This window comes from Ciconia boyciana, chromosome 8, assembly GCF_034638445.1.
Source record: "Ciconia boyciana chromosome 8, ASM3463844v1, whole genome shotgun sequence".
NCBI classification, from domain to species: Eukaryota; Metazoa; Chordata; class Aves; order Ciconiiformes; family Ciconiidae; genus Ciconia; species Ciconia boyciana.
The window spans coordinates 27011210-27028086 of NC_132941.1; the positions used below are offsets into that span (position 1 = coordinate 27011210).

General features: G+C 38.3%; 1 protein-coding gene across 4 annotated transcripts in view; it reads right to left on the reverse strand.

The window, feature by feature from the left end:
* The window catches only part of PCDH15 (protocadherin related 15), a 378762-nt gene that overhangs the window by 256521 nt on the left and 105364 nt on the right, over positions 1–16877 (reverse strand). For all 4 annotated transcript variants that reach the window (XM_072869959.1, XM_072869956.1, XM_072869957.1 and 1 more), the window contains exons 5-7: positions 12809–12928; positions 7270–7380; positions 3861–4031 (exon numbers count right to left, since the gene is read on the reverse strand). In XM_072869959.1, the coding sequence (XP_072726060.1) occupies positions 3861–4031; positions 7270–7380; positions 12809–12928 (402 nt within the window). The remainder of the gene's footprint in view (positions 1–3860; positions 4032–7269; positions 7381–12808; positions 12929–16877) is intronic.

Consider the following 16877-nt stretch of genomic DNA (forward strand, 5'->3'; position numbering starts at 1 on the left):
TCAGAATAGTTAATGTGCTACAAAAACATGCAAAGTTTGTTAACTCCAAACTATGAGTTTCCGCCTCCTCTACGAAGTTGCAAAAGCATCTCACAAGCATTTGATATCAGAGACACTAATGTTTATATGACCTTAGTGATCCTAGATGTAATAAGGCCATCATAGCAATTAATTACACTAGCTCATTAGTGGCTCTGCAAAAGTGACACTCACAAAACTAGGCAACCACCAATGCAGAACACTGCACCTTGTGGCAAAGCTCAGTCGGTTACAGGCAGCACCCAGCTGACCGAGAAGGTACTATCACATTTCATTCTATATGCACACCCAGAGAGGACCATCAGATAACCTTTGGCTCTGCTTGGAAGATCTGCAGCTTTGGGGAAATTTACACCATCTGTACAAATAGCAGAAATGCAAAACAGGGTTTTACAAGTGTATAAACAGTAATTATACAGCACTCTGACCAGCCTGGAGCAGATTTAGTAATATTATTAATACTGCCATGAGTCAGACCAACTTTCAGAAGGCATAGTGTAAACCTTGATATTGTTCTTCAGGAAAATAAATTGCTTCTCTGGTAACAAAGAGATCCATTAATTTTGCTGGCCTCTCTCATCTCTGTTAGCCAAAGTCCATAAACAAAGCACATGGTGTATGGATTCTTCATTGCCAATGTAACCCACTGGTTTAGAGCATCTAAGGGAAAGAAGCTTGGAAAGGAAATACAATTTTTACCTCAATAAATTCACGAAGGACAACTAAAGATAAGTAATTGTGCAAGACTGAACAAAAATATTATTCTTACCAGTTACATTAAATTCTTTACTTTAGGGGTCTGCTGAGTAGGCATGTTGCCCTGTAAAGCAGGACTTGTTTTTCAAGCTACTGCTTCTGAATAATTCATACTTCAACGCTCTTTGTTCTAGATTCATTAATATTCCTTCTCATGTTCATTGAAAAATTAAAAAGCAAATTAAAAAAATGACAACGTTGGACAAAAAATAGTCCTTTAGCCTATGTATGGCTACAATTAAAAAAACTTCAGCGAACAGCATTCTGTTCTATTTGCTACACCCACTGGAAGATTCAACACCTACAGTGTAGTAAAGATCAATCTTTTAAAAAAACAACTGGTGCAAGAAACTTCAGATAAATTGTTGTGAGGAGTATATTGGTCACTACCAGCTTCTATATAATCTGACATCGTAGTTATAGTCTTACAGCATTACGGACTCAGATAGGTCCTGTCTACGTGGTGCAACGCAATGGTTTCACATCATGCAGCAATCTCCAACCTATCTCTGAACGGGGTCCTCTGCCCAGGCTGCTTTGCCAGATCAGAGCATTGCATGCGTCCACTGTCAGCTCCTAGCTAGTCCAGACAGCTCAGGCTTCTCTGCATTTTATTATACTGCTTGTTTGCAGGACAAATGTAATACATATGTTTACTAGCTGAACCTTTTTAGGTACCATCCATATCTTCTAAATGAATTATAGATTAGAAGTCAAGTAAATATTTGAGGTACAAAGGTAGAACTTTGAGTTCAAACATCCTTCTTCCACTTACATTTATCAAAACAGCCGCAGTGCTACAAATAGATAAGCAGCAAATAGCTGGTAGTTTATCAACAGAACCAGTTTCTCATTTCATAGATCAGGTTTCTCAAGGTGCAGTTTGACGCAAAAAAGCCAAAAAGTAAACAAAAAAGCTGACTCCTGAGCAGATTGTAGCTTGTGAAGTTGAATGAACACATTTTGCACATCTCAGCACCTAATCACAAGTCAGATTTTTCCTAGCCTAGATACCCTCCTTGGCAGACACCACTTTGTCTTCCAGTGCAGTTTATGTGCCTGACCAAGGGCAGGAACAAAAGACAGAGCTGGATTCCTTCCATCTAAGAGAGCTGTATCAGGAAAATTATATGACTTGCATTATACCTTAATGTAACCAGATAAAAGCAAGGTAATGACCAAACACCAATTATTCATAATTTCTGCCTTACCTACCTCTGTACTGGGAACTCTATCAGATCTATGCAGATAAAATGGGGTCATACTCTGCCATCCTGCACAGTCTGGGTACCCCAGTAACCTTGATGAGGCCACATGCTCAGCTAGGGAATAACTTGTGGTTGCCCAGTTAACTTAAAATGACATTGAGCCCAAGCCAAATTAATGTAAAATTAAAAACAAAAATCCAAAACACAAAGTCCAAAACAGACAACACTGTTACAAAGGCTTATCAAATACCAAGGTGTACAAGTGAAAGAGAGATACGTAAATCAATATAATAAGATTAAATCTGGAACGTCTCTCTCCTTCCCTTTCCCAACTGATTTGCTGCTGTCAAAAGCTGAGTATTTCAAGGCTCCAGTCTTGCTGCACCTTACAAATCAGGCTGCAGTTGTTAGGAAGAGCTTCTCCGGTAGAGAGAAATACCACCTCCGTTGGAGGTGCACGTGCTCTGTAAGACCCAATCTTCCTCCAGAAGCTTGCCAAGGGGTCCAGACTGACTTATACCACCTCCCTGAAACTTGTTCTAAACCTTCCTTATCCAGAAGGCACACTAATCACACATCTTGATTACAATAAGGCTTATGTCACCTCCTTGAGATTGTACCTGTTATTAAACCAGAGCCTGTACCATTAACCTGTGCAGAAGCAATTGATCAACTGCTATATATTAGACTCAATTTCAGCTGTTCTTAAATGGATAAAACAACTGTGAGAGATTTTGAAACTGACTAAGAGCATCATCTGAATCAACCAGGCAGGGTAGTGGCAGTGCTTGGCATCCCTGGTCAAGCATATCTGCAGTGGGACCCTGAGGCCAGACAAAGCAGGAAATCATAATGTGTGGAATGGCAAAAGACCACCAGACACAGGACAGCAAGATGAATAAGTCAGAGAATAGCAGGAACTGCCACACGTCTCAGCCTCCCCTGTCTTCTGGTTAGGGGAAGCAGGACTGACAGTGTGTCCCGCAATGAACAAGGGAGGTCATGATCTTAATGTCAGTACTTAACATTATCTTAATGTCATCATCAGTTGGGTGGGGTAACACCTAGTGATTCTATTGGTTCTTCCTTTTTATATTCTTAAATACATGAATCAAAGGTCATATATCAATATCAATTAAGAAATTCATATTTCTGTTTCACCCACCACAGAAATGCACATCTCCATTATACCAAGCAGCAGTTCTCCTGTAAGGAAGGGGCATTGGCACCATCTTGCATCAAGAAATGATAAAGCTCTCACCTCTTCCTTTTGGGATTCATTGTGCACATTCCAGTGTGAAACGAGTCTTACACTGGCCTTTACCCTTATCCTAACTTATGTTTTAACTGACATACTTAGTACAAGCATCTACATGGGATAAACACACATTGCTCTTTAGTGCCTCTTGATTGAAACCAGATAATAGCAATAAATAATCTTTTCAGGGACTAGCAACTAATGCTTCCTTTTCAAAAAAAAAAAAAAAAAAAAAATTTCTCCTAAGGTCCATAACAATCCTGAATGGAATAACATGTCAAGTCCCTTCTCAAAAGTACTTCTTCAGGATATTTCAAGAGCAAAACATGGACAGATCAGGAAAAGCAATTCCACAACTTACAGAATTTCAGCAAGACTCAGCCCTTGTAGTGAATGAGCAGTCTGCCATTGTATCAAAACTAGAATTTCACCTACATATATCTTACCTTGGTTTTCTTTTGTTTAGCACATAAAATGTGGCATAAAGCATACATGACCCTTCAAGTTACAGCTCTCAATTATGTCCACAGAAGATGATGACAGTTGCTTGCAAAATAAACATATCAAACTCTCAAAAAAAAAAAATCAAGATGACTTACAGGATCAGTCAGTTCTGGCAAGCTCGCTTGGTAAGTGAGAGGTCTACAGTCACGAGTATTATTCACCAAGACACAAGGAAGAAACATTGGTCCCAAATCATCCCCATCGAGCACGTCTACTGTCAGGGTGGTTGTACTGGTCCTTCGCTCATTAAGATTTTGGGCTCGGTCCTGTGAAGCAAACAAGTTATATTTGGTGAGACTTTCCAAATTCAGAAAGTACAAAAAAGTTTAAAGTTAAACCTAAGGGCAAAACATATAAGCACCATAATTATCCAGGTTCTAGGAAATAGCTAATTATAGAAACTTCAGGCTCAGAGCTACAGCCTTAAAGGCTCAGAAGTACAATTAAGAAGTAAAAGTTTACCTCGTGAATTAAGAAATACTGTGAGATGTCTATCACTCAGAAATCATACAGTTTTGAGAAATTAATTCTCAGAAAATGTGTGAAATGAAGATACATGTCTTGTTAAATCTATGAAAATGCAGCATATTTGTATAAAATAAAAAGTCCCTCGTGCCTTACTTAAAATCTGAAATACACTGTTACGCTGCATTGTGTAGCTCTACCAAATCCTATCTGTAAGTAAAAGGACTTTAACTTACAGAAGTGGAAAGCACAAGCAGTAACAACTTCTTTTCTAATTGGCATTGGAGAGGCCCTGAACTGTAATGTTCAATCCACCTCTGGACGCCACAATTTAAGAAAGATTTAGTACCTCCTTTCCCCCACAAAAAAACCCAACCAAACACACCAACCAAATAAACCACTACCAAAAAAAACCCCCACACCATCAAAAACCAGCCAGGGGACAGCAATGAGATTGATCTAAGATCTCCAAACTGTACTCCATGTGGAAAGCTGATTTGCCTAGTGAATGAGTTATACTGCTCATGTTTTAAAGGTTGAAAACCACTTCTGTCCACAATAAAGCAGCTACATGTTGCATCCCAAAAAAGTCTCCATGCTGCATGACAGGCTCTTTTCAATGCATCACGGTTTGGCTTTGCCTTTTTTTTTTTTTTTTTTTTTTTTTTTTTTTTTAAATCTTTGGGTACACAAGACACCATTGAATATTGCAACTTCTTTATTGTCTCCTTTTTTTCTTTCCAGATGGTACAGAATAAAACTACACTTTATTGAATTGTGGGAACCACCCAGGTTATTTTTATACACTGAACAAGGTACACAACTAGCAACAGTTCACCTTTTCCTTCTTCTTTTATTATCACAGTGAAGAAACAGCATGACTATCCAATATTTTTTTAAAATAGTCAAAAATGTTTCCACTTTCACAGAGCAACTGTTGTGATACCTCTTCTTTACAAAAAAAGAACCTTGCAGAGGGAATATGGGCCATTAGCTAAGTCTTGCCCTCCTATCCTAGCTTAACATTGACAGAAAAGAAAAAAACAATTTTTTTAAAAAGTATTTATGCTGTTTAATATTATCATCTGTGTAAGAGGAACAGGTCATTGCTCTAAATCAGATTGGATACATTTTTTTTCCCCTACTTTGCAGTCTACTTAGTTCTTGGAACAGCTTTACATTTACTGTTACTAAATATGGGAATTTCTGCATGCAGCTTTCTTCACAATCAACAATGAAACACAATACCAGCTACAAGGAGCAGCCTTCATCATCAACTAATCTTTTTTACATTCCCCCAAATATGCACTTTTGAGTAATACTGGATCAAAGCACATATACAGAGTAATTAATTTCATGTAGTATCTTCAGGATGCAAGAACAATAAACGATCACTGCTAATGTAATCAGTGGAATATAAGTATGATTGCATAGTACATGCAATAGAGAGAATTAAATGCAGCCTGCAATATTTTGTAAAATAAAAAAATATATAAAAGGGTGCATACGGCAAACTCCTAAAAAAACTGGGCTATAGAGCTTGATTAGAGCCTTTCTTTGAGATCTAGTTTCTCATCTGTGAGCACTCAAAACTTTAGTGAGCTCAGTTCCCATTTGGGTATGTTTGAGAGAACACATGGCCTAGCAAGACATTTCAATCATGCAAGCTGCCCCATTATGTATAAACACAAGACAGAAACTATCAGCACAGCTGTAGTCCCAAACCCAGGACCACAAAGGTGACAATTTACTGTATAAGGACATATATTGAAAGGAATGAACAAATTAATACAAGATTGCTTTGTAGTACTGCCACCATGCATCCCAAGCTGTGCCTTCACCAGTTGTTTCTGCAGCGTGACAGACCTCCCTCCTCACATGAGGTGTTCGCACTGCTGCACGCCATGCCCTTCTCTTGAAAAACATGACCTGCTCAACTACCCCAGTTACTTTTCCAGGAGTGCAGTGTCTCCTGAAACTCACAGCTCTGACATCAAAGGAAAAGAGCTGTAAATACACAGTGGTGATCTGCAGAATAAATTATCGATAAAACAACAAGGCAAATCAGTTCTGAGACTTCCCATATTCCTGTTCAAGACATCAGCAAGTTATGTTACCCAGATAAAACAACTTGTTCTAACAGCCAGGAAGCATCTTTAGATATATCTAAGTGCAAAAAGCATTGAGACACCCCTGGAGCCTATCTTCTATTGGGGGAATGCTGAACATGCCACAAAATATGTAGGAAAGTGCATTGTAAAATGTATGGTATGATGTACCTACAATTCTGTATCAGAAAGACGACAGTGATATAATGTGTGAATTCAGGAGCAAGCTATCTAAATTTGCTTCAGAGCATTCTCATTTTCCCACAAATGAAGTAGTATCATAAGAGAGGTAAACAACAGAGGAAAAGTTTTCATTTCGGCTATTATCAGAAGGACAAAAAGGGGAAAAAAAGCTTTCACAGCCCTCAAGGGCACCAAAAAACTTCTGTGATAACAGATATATTAGATATAGCTTAAGCATCACTTTTCTTCTCAGTATGCATTATCCACTGCCAGCCACTCTGTAAAACCCTGTATATACACTTGGAATATGACTTGAAAGAAAAATCACTTCTTTATAGAAAAATGCATTTCAGACCTGAAGGATCCAACTCAATTGTATCCATTAAACTCATCTGAGATCAAATTAGCATTGCTGGATTTGTTAGGAAATGAACACTTAGTGACACTAGAATGCACTTTTCTGCATGGGCTGTACTTCAAATTTGCAACTTGTTCCTTGTGCCAAAAGGTTGTCTTGTTACACACACTGAGCAAGCTTTTTTAACCAGTAATAATATGCCTAAGCTTTCAACGACCTAGATAAATCTTAAATAAGATCTTCAGGAGAAGAGTATTATCAGACCTGGTATTTCAACAAGACTTTTCCTTTCCTTGGAAAAGTCTAAATCTGCAAACTAAAACCCCACCTGTGGCACCCCATTTGTGCCACCCCAGTGGCATAAATGGCCATTAAAAGATCTATACTTACATTTGCTTGAACAATGACAAAATAACGTATCTTTTCTTCATAATTTAGTCTTTCCCGTAGAACTACTGCTCCGGACAAAGTGAGAGGAATATCAAAGGTCCTGTTGGAAGTCTGCAAAAGTTAAAACAGTACAATAAAATTGAACACCTTCAACGTTAAAGCACATTTCAGATAGGGCACGATGAGATGATCAATTGGATGCCATACCAAAATTGTGTATGTTTCCAGATTAGAGATTTTAAAGTGTTCTATGTTTTCTCCCCACCCAATTTACTCCATAAGAACCCCACAATAAATAATCTGAACGTAACAGAGTTCTCTGATTCTTTGCATATACATTATTACTTCCAACCACAAACTGAAGTCTAACTATCCTGCTTCTTGCAGATTTGCCATGCTGAATTTGCAGTGGTATGTTTAGACAAGATATCCCTATTTGTCAGCTGAGAATTCGGGTCTTCAGTTTTTACAGTTTGGCTTGCCTTCATCTATTTTTTTCTCACTATCGTAGAAAGTATCAAGTATTAAAGATTAAGAAACCCACATCGCTGTACTTACCTTCTCTTTATTCTGGCTTTCATGAGGGCAATGAAGTAGCAAACACACGGAGAACATCAATGCTACACACTTAGGTGCCAGTTCCCTGTGGCAGTTATGCACATGTTCATACACTAGTAAATTCAGATTCAGGGTAAGTCAGGATGGGTAAATCAGACTAAAATCAATTTGTCCTGCATATTTGGTTAAACAGATTCAGATTACAAAGTTGTGGCATCGAATGGCAGGAGGATAATGCTGGGGTGCACACACCTTTAAAGGATTCATTTTGACTAATGACCCATTTTGGGAGGAGGACTACAGGCACAGACACAGGTTTCAGATGTGAGAATTGGTTCCAGTTCTATTATCAAATTAATCACATTAAAAAAAAATCTTTCCATGCTTCAATCTATGTGGAATACAGTTAACACGTAAGTAGGTTGAACACCTACTAAGCAATACAATATTCCAAAATCTCTCCACTGCAGAGATAAGAGTACTATTCTTTCCTTAGAAAGGCCTTACAAGGCCTTTTTTTCCTCTAGAAGTTGAAACATCTGCTTATATTGTAGTTTGTTTTTCAGCAAATAAATGATAATGATTGTTAAATTCACCATGTTGCAGATATTTGTGGTGTGCAGAAAAAAAAGGGTTGGAAAGTATATCACAGGCTCTGCTAAATAACTGGAGGCACTGTTTGCTTATGTCTGAGTTTGGCACTCATCTTTTTGGATTAAAAAAATACAGTTCCCACTGAAAAAAAAAATTTACAATATTTATACTGAGGCAAACCAGGAAACTAGAACAGACTCTTACTATTGGAAGAAGGAAGAACCAAGTAGGGTGGGGTTCACCTGCTTTTCCCCCCCCTTCCTTTCTTTTAATGGTATTTGCACAAACAAGCAAGCAGGTTGTGAACTATGCAACTAAGGGCTAGTATCTTTGCTGTACAAGATGATGCCATGTGCGCACACATATATGTGCCACTTCTAATTCACAAGGAAGATTCTCCTAACTGCTTTAACCCATTTATGTCTGATTTAAGAGGCCAGAACCAGCTGGAAAAGACTCTGCAACTGAGAATCAGCCAAGGCACTCTCAAAATAACTGCCTTTTCCTTGGCAGATCTTGGCATGAGGATGCACTGAAGCACAAGGGTACAATCTAAACTGTTAGGAAGGATCAGCAAAATTTCAGCAGAAAACTTTAATCTCTTCCCAAACTGCTTATATCTGGAGTCCCCTCTTGCTCCAACACAGCACAGAAATGCAATTGTTCAGTGGTGATTCAAAGCTTAACTTCCAAATGTAAGTTTGTGCCACGGCTCCTGAAGGTACCACATCAGATCAACCCTGTGATCCCTCTACAAACTCCATTTATTTCTGCTGCAACCCAAACTGTAAAGAAGTGTCAAGGCAATTAAAAGATGTGCACAACACCATCACATCTCAGTTGCATTTCCAGCTAATACCGAAATGAGCCAGCACATGCTGGAAGTCAGGCATATCAAGACACTGCTTTGTCACCTGCTTACTCCAAGAGAACAAAACTGGTTCTCCTTTCACTTCAAAATAGAGATAACAAAATGCTTTTGTACAGCAGTCTTCATAACTTAGAACATTTGTTGGTCCATAGTCTTGAATATGGTCCAGCAAATTTAAAATGGGAAAAGTCACCAGGATAACAATTCAATTTACTCCCCAGAGATGATAGGTGAAAAATCAGTATGACAAAAGCATTACACATATTCCCTAACTCCAGAGAAACTCAAAATGTTTAATTTTGAATCCTCACCAAACACAATACAATGAATCTCAGTAAAATTAGCTAGTAAGGAGGGAGTCCAGAACTTGTTTTAATAACCTTCAGGTATAAAGAGAGCCCTCGGAGATCTAAAAATCCACTCTGCATTAGGAGGCAGAATCTTTTTGGCAAGTTAATTGACTTGATCCTTAGCTTTTAACAGCTAAGGAAAGTTTTACAGCATTCCTTTACGTGATAGCTAGAGCCCAGCCCTATGTCAAGTATGATTTGCATTCATTTTTCTACTTGGCTTTTATATATCTTCCCAATTAAACAACAAAATAATTAAATAAAATTGAACTTCTAGAATAACACCTTGTTTTTACAGGGTTTTTTTTTTCCCAAATGCCTAAATTACTCTCCAATTAAACTTATGAGCTATAATCAGTCTGCTTTTTCTAAGGCAGGAGACTATGTCATAGGTGTGAAACAACACTGTGGACATCTTCATCACACAACAGAGGTGGATCCTAGAAGTACAAAAGTAGAGATATTTTGCACTAAGATGTACACATCATTTTTGAGCGCGGTACAATTGTTTCCCAGGTTAAGGAGGAAAATCCACTTGCAGCAGATATTATGCAGTAACTTTCTGCAAGTTGACAGCTGAGATGAAGCAGCTTACAACAACGAGAAGTCATCTCTGTCAAGCACACGCACAAAATGCATCGCTAGGTAAAGCAATGTTACGTGCATAAAGGCTATCTACAGATGAAAGAATCAGATTTATTTAATCTGGAATACAAAAGTCGTAAGGCAAAGATGCAATAAAGCAACTAACTACTCCAAATAAGTTGTTCCAACCAGGGAAATCCCTCAACAAGAACAAGCAAATTTCACTGAGTAAGAGAGAAAAATAAAAGTTTTAGGAAGTGTTTTTTAACTCTTCCTGTGGCAAAACACCAGACCAAACCACTTAGGGATGCTACAGTGTCCTTCACTAGTGGTTAGACAAACCTCTCTGCTGAACTTGAGGCTACTGTGGTTGTGGGAGATGCTTTTAGAATGATTTCCCAGGATGCCTTTGAGGAATATAATGCTATGACTTAATAGTAAATTAAATACAAAGCAGCTCTTCTATTTCACTGTGCCACAATACATTTTAACAGAAACAATATTTTAAGAGGTTTGGATTTTTTTATTTATTATTGTTTCCAGTATACCAACATATTCAATGTATGCTGAAATGTTTAATTTTTTAAAAACACTTTCAATTTTCTAAAGTTATCTAGAAGAGGTATTTTCTCAGCGCCAACATTTTTCATAGGCTTTACTGAAACAGAAAAAATTATGTGAGCTGTTAAGTACTGTAAGTTAAGTAACTATAAGTTAAGAAAAAAGGCTGGAGAGAAAATTTCAAAGGTTGGGGTTTTTTTTTGTGAATTTGAAACGGCTTGTCCATTCCTGTCGCTCCTTCCTGCCCGCTGTTTACTTTTCAAATATTTGTGATAGCAGAATAGCATTTATTTATAACACTTCTGTTATGCAAAGAGTTAAAAGATTATGTTAGCATAACATTTTAGTGCTCACTACTTCCATAGAAAACCCTTGCCTTTGTTTATAAAGTTTAGGAGAGAAACTCTTCAGTCATACATACTGCCAGTACAAAGAACAGCTGAGAATGTAACATGATGAACCCACACATCATGCACTAGTAATTTTACTCATTTCAGTAGTCTCACTGAAGTGTCGTAACTCAAGAAACTGCTGAAGTCTGTGCAATCAATTTAATCTCTCAGAAACAACTGCAAACATTTAAAAAGTGAAATCATTCCAAATATACATAACCTATAAAGTCAGAAAATTCCCTACCTCCCAAAAACCTAACATCACAATTCTGCTTTTGTCAAAAAGACATTGCCTCTTTGCAAAACAATGCTCCCCAGAAAAGATTGTGGCTTAAGGCGCTGCAAAGTTTCTCAAGAAACGGTCTCTGTCCTAAAAATATGTAGGTATAGTAAGTAGATATTATGCCTCAGCATGTAGCTATGCAAAAATCAACAATTCGCCCAGTGGAAAGTAAAAAAGTAGGCTCTTATATTATTAGTTCACACTGAATTATTCCTTGATACTGTCACTATTCTATAAAATTCTACCTCCTAAAAAGTATAAGCACTAAGTGTAATTCAGTAGATACTTAAACTCTTGTTGGCTTCAATGGAAATAGGACTGAAGCCTTTATGAGGTGTACAGCTTAAATGGTGCAAATTGAATCAGAACTCATGTGCCTACACTTCTAATGAAACTGCAAATCAGATTGCCGTTTTCCCACAAAACCATTTCTGCTCAAACTCCCCTGAAGTAGGGAATTTCAATGAGAGGTTACTAAATCTATATATTATAGATTTTCCCCCTACTTTAACATCTATGTCATCTTTGGAATGAATACATAATCAGGTTAGCCTGCTTAATAAATTATCACACCAGCTGATCCACAGTAACTGCGCTCTTCGCCCATGGCAAAAGATAGCTTGGTTTGCAAAAAAAGGACTGCTAAAATTACTTCCAATTTGCTATGAAAATGCATATGGACACTTCACACAAATCACCCATGTGCAAAACCTTGTTATAATAGAGAAATTCACACACCTGACCCTAAAAATAATTTATTTTAATATTTTAACCTTTTTGTCTCTAAAAGTGTGTGTTCGCAAAGATAATAGGTGGGGATCACTAGTGTTTTATTTTAATAATATATATCCCTCTTTTTTTAAAACAGTGATCTTTAAATATAAATGGCTCCATGAGAAAAGTCAGAATGTCTCTTTTGAGAGTAACTTAGCCATGCCTATGAATATTTCTTAGCTGTGAATCCATTAGGTATAAATGTGTAGGAGTAAGTACAACCACCTATCCTGGACTGAAAAGGCATGCCAAAACCAAGATGAAGTGTGTGAACAACACTGGAGAAGACAGGAGATTATTAATGATTGATACTGAAGTAATCCAGCTGCTAACAGCATGGCAATGAAAGGGAAAGTAAATTCAGCTGTGTTTACATGGCAAGCAAGGCTCATAGGCAGAGAAGATATTCTACATCATGAAGGAAAGAATTTCTTTATGAAGTCCAACAGCAACGTCTTGTTCATTTGCTGCTTGTTCATTCATCTGCTGTTCATTGCTGCAACAAATGTATATATATATATATATACACACACACCCACACACCTGAAAGAAAAAAGCTAAATGCACTTACCTTGTCATTAGGATTGTACTGGATGACATATTCTATCTGGCCATTCGGACCATCATCAATGTCAGTAGCACCATTGTTTCCAGAAAATCCTGTAAAGATGGTTGTTCCAACTGGAGTTAACTGCAAGAACAGAGACAGACAGATACCCATTAAAACCTTAATGTATACTAGAAACAATTAAAGAACTGTTTGCAAAGCTTCCCCTCCCGTAACTCTGGTCTATAATGCAAGGTTAGCATTCTCTCCTCCCCTTTCTTCGCCCTGGAACCTCATGTATGAGCAACTACTTAGACACAATGTACTTTAACTGATGCCAAGCATCACACAGAGAATGAAACCAATTTCCATTTTTATTCCACAGATCCTCTGCATCAGAACAGAACCCCATTTGTTTTTAAAAAGATGAAGATGAAAAACCCAAAATCTTAGAAATGACAGAATACATGGAATAAATATAAATAGATTAAAAAAATAAAAGCTACTTTTTCAGACTCAGGAAGCAAAATAAAGATGAGCTACAAAAGTAAACAGAACTTATTTAACAGTGTCTTCATAACAATGTGAATAGCACCAGATAAATATTATTACATACAAACACAGACAAGCAGAGAGCTTTATGGCTTTAAACAAACACAAGAATGATGCTGTTTCTCCAATATTTTGTTGGCAGCAATTAAATACCATAAAATTATATTTTGAAAATGAATCAGTTTATAATTTTCCTAGCGTAGATAAATAGCATGAAATCAAGACCCATTGAGATCAAGGACAGAAGTCCAACTGACTTCTTGGGAGTCATCATTTCTCAATTTTAATATTCAGAAAACTTTGTGAGTAATCAACCCGAAAAAGAAAAAGAAATGAACAAACAGTTCTGGATTCAACATAGACATTGCTCTTAGACATGCTTCCTGCTGCTGCTCTCATCACACCCAAGTTTTTGGCCCTTGACTTTACAGAGACCCACTGACCCCTCTTCTTTCCTCTGAATTTTACATTAAGTTGTTGCACATCTTTAAACCCATAGGGTCTAAAAAGGTTTGAAATGCTGTAAAAAGAGAAGGTGGCACAGACAAATGTGGATGTTATTTCACTTTCATATTCTGTAGTTCACACCATAAAGCAAATAATCAACTGCCCATTTCCTCCTATAGCCATAGTTCCTGGTCTTGTTTTATTTTTTATAATAAATTACTGCTAATTTATTTGCAGTTTTACTTCCTGCTAATTTATTTATTTGCTGCTAATTACTTTAAGAGTTTAATGGCTGACAGAGTTCTCTGAGAAATATTTTAAGGGCTGAGAATACTGAATCTTTGAAATGAAAAACACCAGTTCAAAGCCTTTTTTATGATAAAACAGGTGGGGCTTAATTTACAATACTTATTCACATTACCTATGCCACAACAAGTATGTATGTTTATGTTTTGCTACAAACTTGACTTGCTTACTATTGGTACAGATAGAAGTGTCAAATGTGGGTGTAGGAAGTTGACTGTTCCCTCATGCTTACTAATTGCAAGATAATTACCTCACACAGAGTCTGCCTTGTACCTCTGGTACAGCAGCAGCTGTTCAAGAATTCAGGAGAGCAACCACCTCAGAAACATGAGCCTTGCCTGACAGTATAAAGTCAGAGCCAACTGTCATAAAGCAAGGAGGATAACTTACTGGTTAATGACAAACTGCATGTGTAGGGGAGAAGGGGCTTTCTCATGTTTTTGTAAGGGGATAGAAGAACAAAGCAACCTAAAAACCAATTTGGAAAATTTACAGGAGGGTTTGTAGGGTTTTTTTCCTCACTAATGGTGGGCTGCCCTTGGCCGGCTGCCAGACACCCACCCAGGTGCCCTCTCACCCCTCTCCTCAGCAGCACAGGGGAGAAAAATCAGATGAACATGCTTGAGGGTCGAGACAGGGAGATCACTTACCCATTACCCTCACAGGCAGAGCAGACTAGACTTATTAATTCATTTATCTTATTAATTAATACTGGAAAATTAATTTCACTTACTGCCAAAATTCTCCTCGCTGCTGCACAGCATTTTCCCCTTTCTTAAATCAATTTCCCTGAGGCACTGCCAGCCTGGCTGAGGGGCTCAGCTGGGCCCTGTGCTAGGCCCTTGGAACCGGCTGGAACTGGCTGTGCCCAGCTCAGGGCAGCCCCAGCCTCTCCTCACAGAGACCCTTCAGCCCCTTCGTGGGCATGGACACCCAGTACAACACTAAATAAAATAGTTTAACCAATTAATCATTGGTTAAATGATACAGTCTCATTAGGGGAAAGAGCCGGGCACCACGCTGGCTTGTCAGGGGTTGGCACCCAACGGAAACCTCCTGTGCTTCTGCTGTCAAAACAGAGAAAAGTCTCAGTGCTCCCAGACGAAGAAGAGAGGAGCAGCTTTGAAGACATCACATGTGTAACAGGCTGGAAAGCAGGGCAGGGAACATGCTGTCAAACACCACACTCATTAACTACGCTGCTCCGTTAGGCTGCCTACACGTTTCTCAGCACTCGCTCCGAAGGACTGCTCCCTGCTCCACACCTGCGGGCGGCTGTCACACCATGAGAGCATGCACTCTCAGGAGAGGGAGAAGTTACTGCTGGAAATTCAAATGACAGATCTCTAACAAAAAAAAATCCTGTCACATCAGAACAGCCCAAGAGCTGACAGATACCCAAGGAGGTGTTGGTACCACTCCCTCTAGTTGGATGCTGTAATGCCCCGTCCTGCAAAGGGAGAGGGCAGAGCTCCAGTGCAACATCCTAGACATCGAGACTGCCCTAACCAGGTACCTCCAAAGCTGCCAAGTTGCTGCGGAAGGGTGGGACCTGCACAAGTGCTCACAGCTGAAGGATGCCAAGAACTCTGTTGCTTTTCAGAAGCATGTAAACGCTTGGTTTCCACTGAATTCAGCCAGCAGCTCTGCCCAGCACTAGTTATTTGCTCTGTTTCAACCAGAGCAGCTGTATCGGGGTCCTGAGAGGGTGTAGATAAATGATGACTAACGTAAAAAGGCTCCGGCACTGTAAAGCACATCATTAAGTAATAACAAAGGAGACAGTTGTAAAATGGAAATAGCAGTAAACACCAAAATTACAATTGCACACTCTTACAGTAAAAGTCAAAAGCTAAAGTCTTGGATTTAGTGTATTACATCCAAAATAACTGACTGCAGATGTGCAGACCTTCATGAACCTAATACACAGGTTTCTACATTATCTGCATTTTCTTTTATGCAATACAAACAATATTAGAAAGGACACTGAAAAAAAGTCTCCTGTCACTCCCTCTTCCTGAAAGTTAGGAAAAAATTAACTCATTTCACTCAACTTTCCAGCCTGCCCAAGGTCTCACATCAGACACTACTGCAGCCTTTGGAAAAATTCAGATGAGCTCTTAACTAAATGTCTCAAACTCCACTCAAACTTCTAATCATTTGAGCGAGGCACTCAGCATTCAAAGCTACACAATATTTTTTACACTGAGCTGTCAACATTGCGATAATTTACCATTAGCCAGCAATATCACTTTTACCCACAATTTGTGAGGGTTTTCTGACACACTGCTGTCATCATTCACTTTATTGTTGGAACAATAAGGAGGAACTCAGTTCACCTTATAACACATGACTATATATATAGCAATATATACATATAGTGTGTATATATATATACACACACACACGGTTCTTTACCAACTTGAATAATCCCACTGTTCTTGTTTAAATAAGAATTACTTATTATGTGAACAGCCCGTGAGGAACTGCATTCCTAGGAAGAAAGACAGGTAACATGGGAATAAAACGCATATTTTTCTAGCAAATATTATGGAGGTATCTAAAACACGTATCCAAAAGCTAAAAGAGCAGGCTGAAAGACTGGGTTTGATCTCATGCAGACATAAAATGGGCATGTCATTTGAATACATGCACGTGCAAGCAGAACAAACTGGCTAATCACATTTTCGGCACTGGTGAAAAGCAGACCACCAAGATGGTTTTGTATTATATACTATATAATATACATGATTTCTCAAACCAGTGATCAAATTCATTCTTTAGTAGA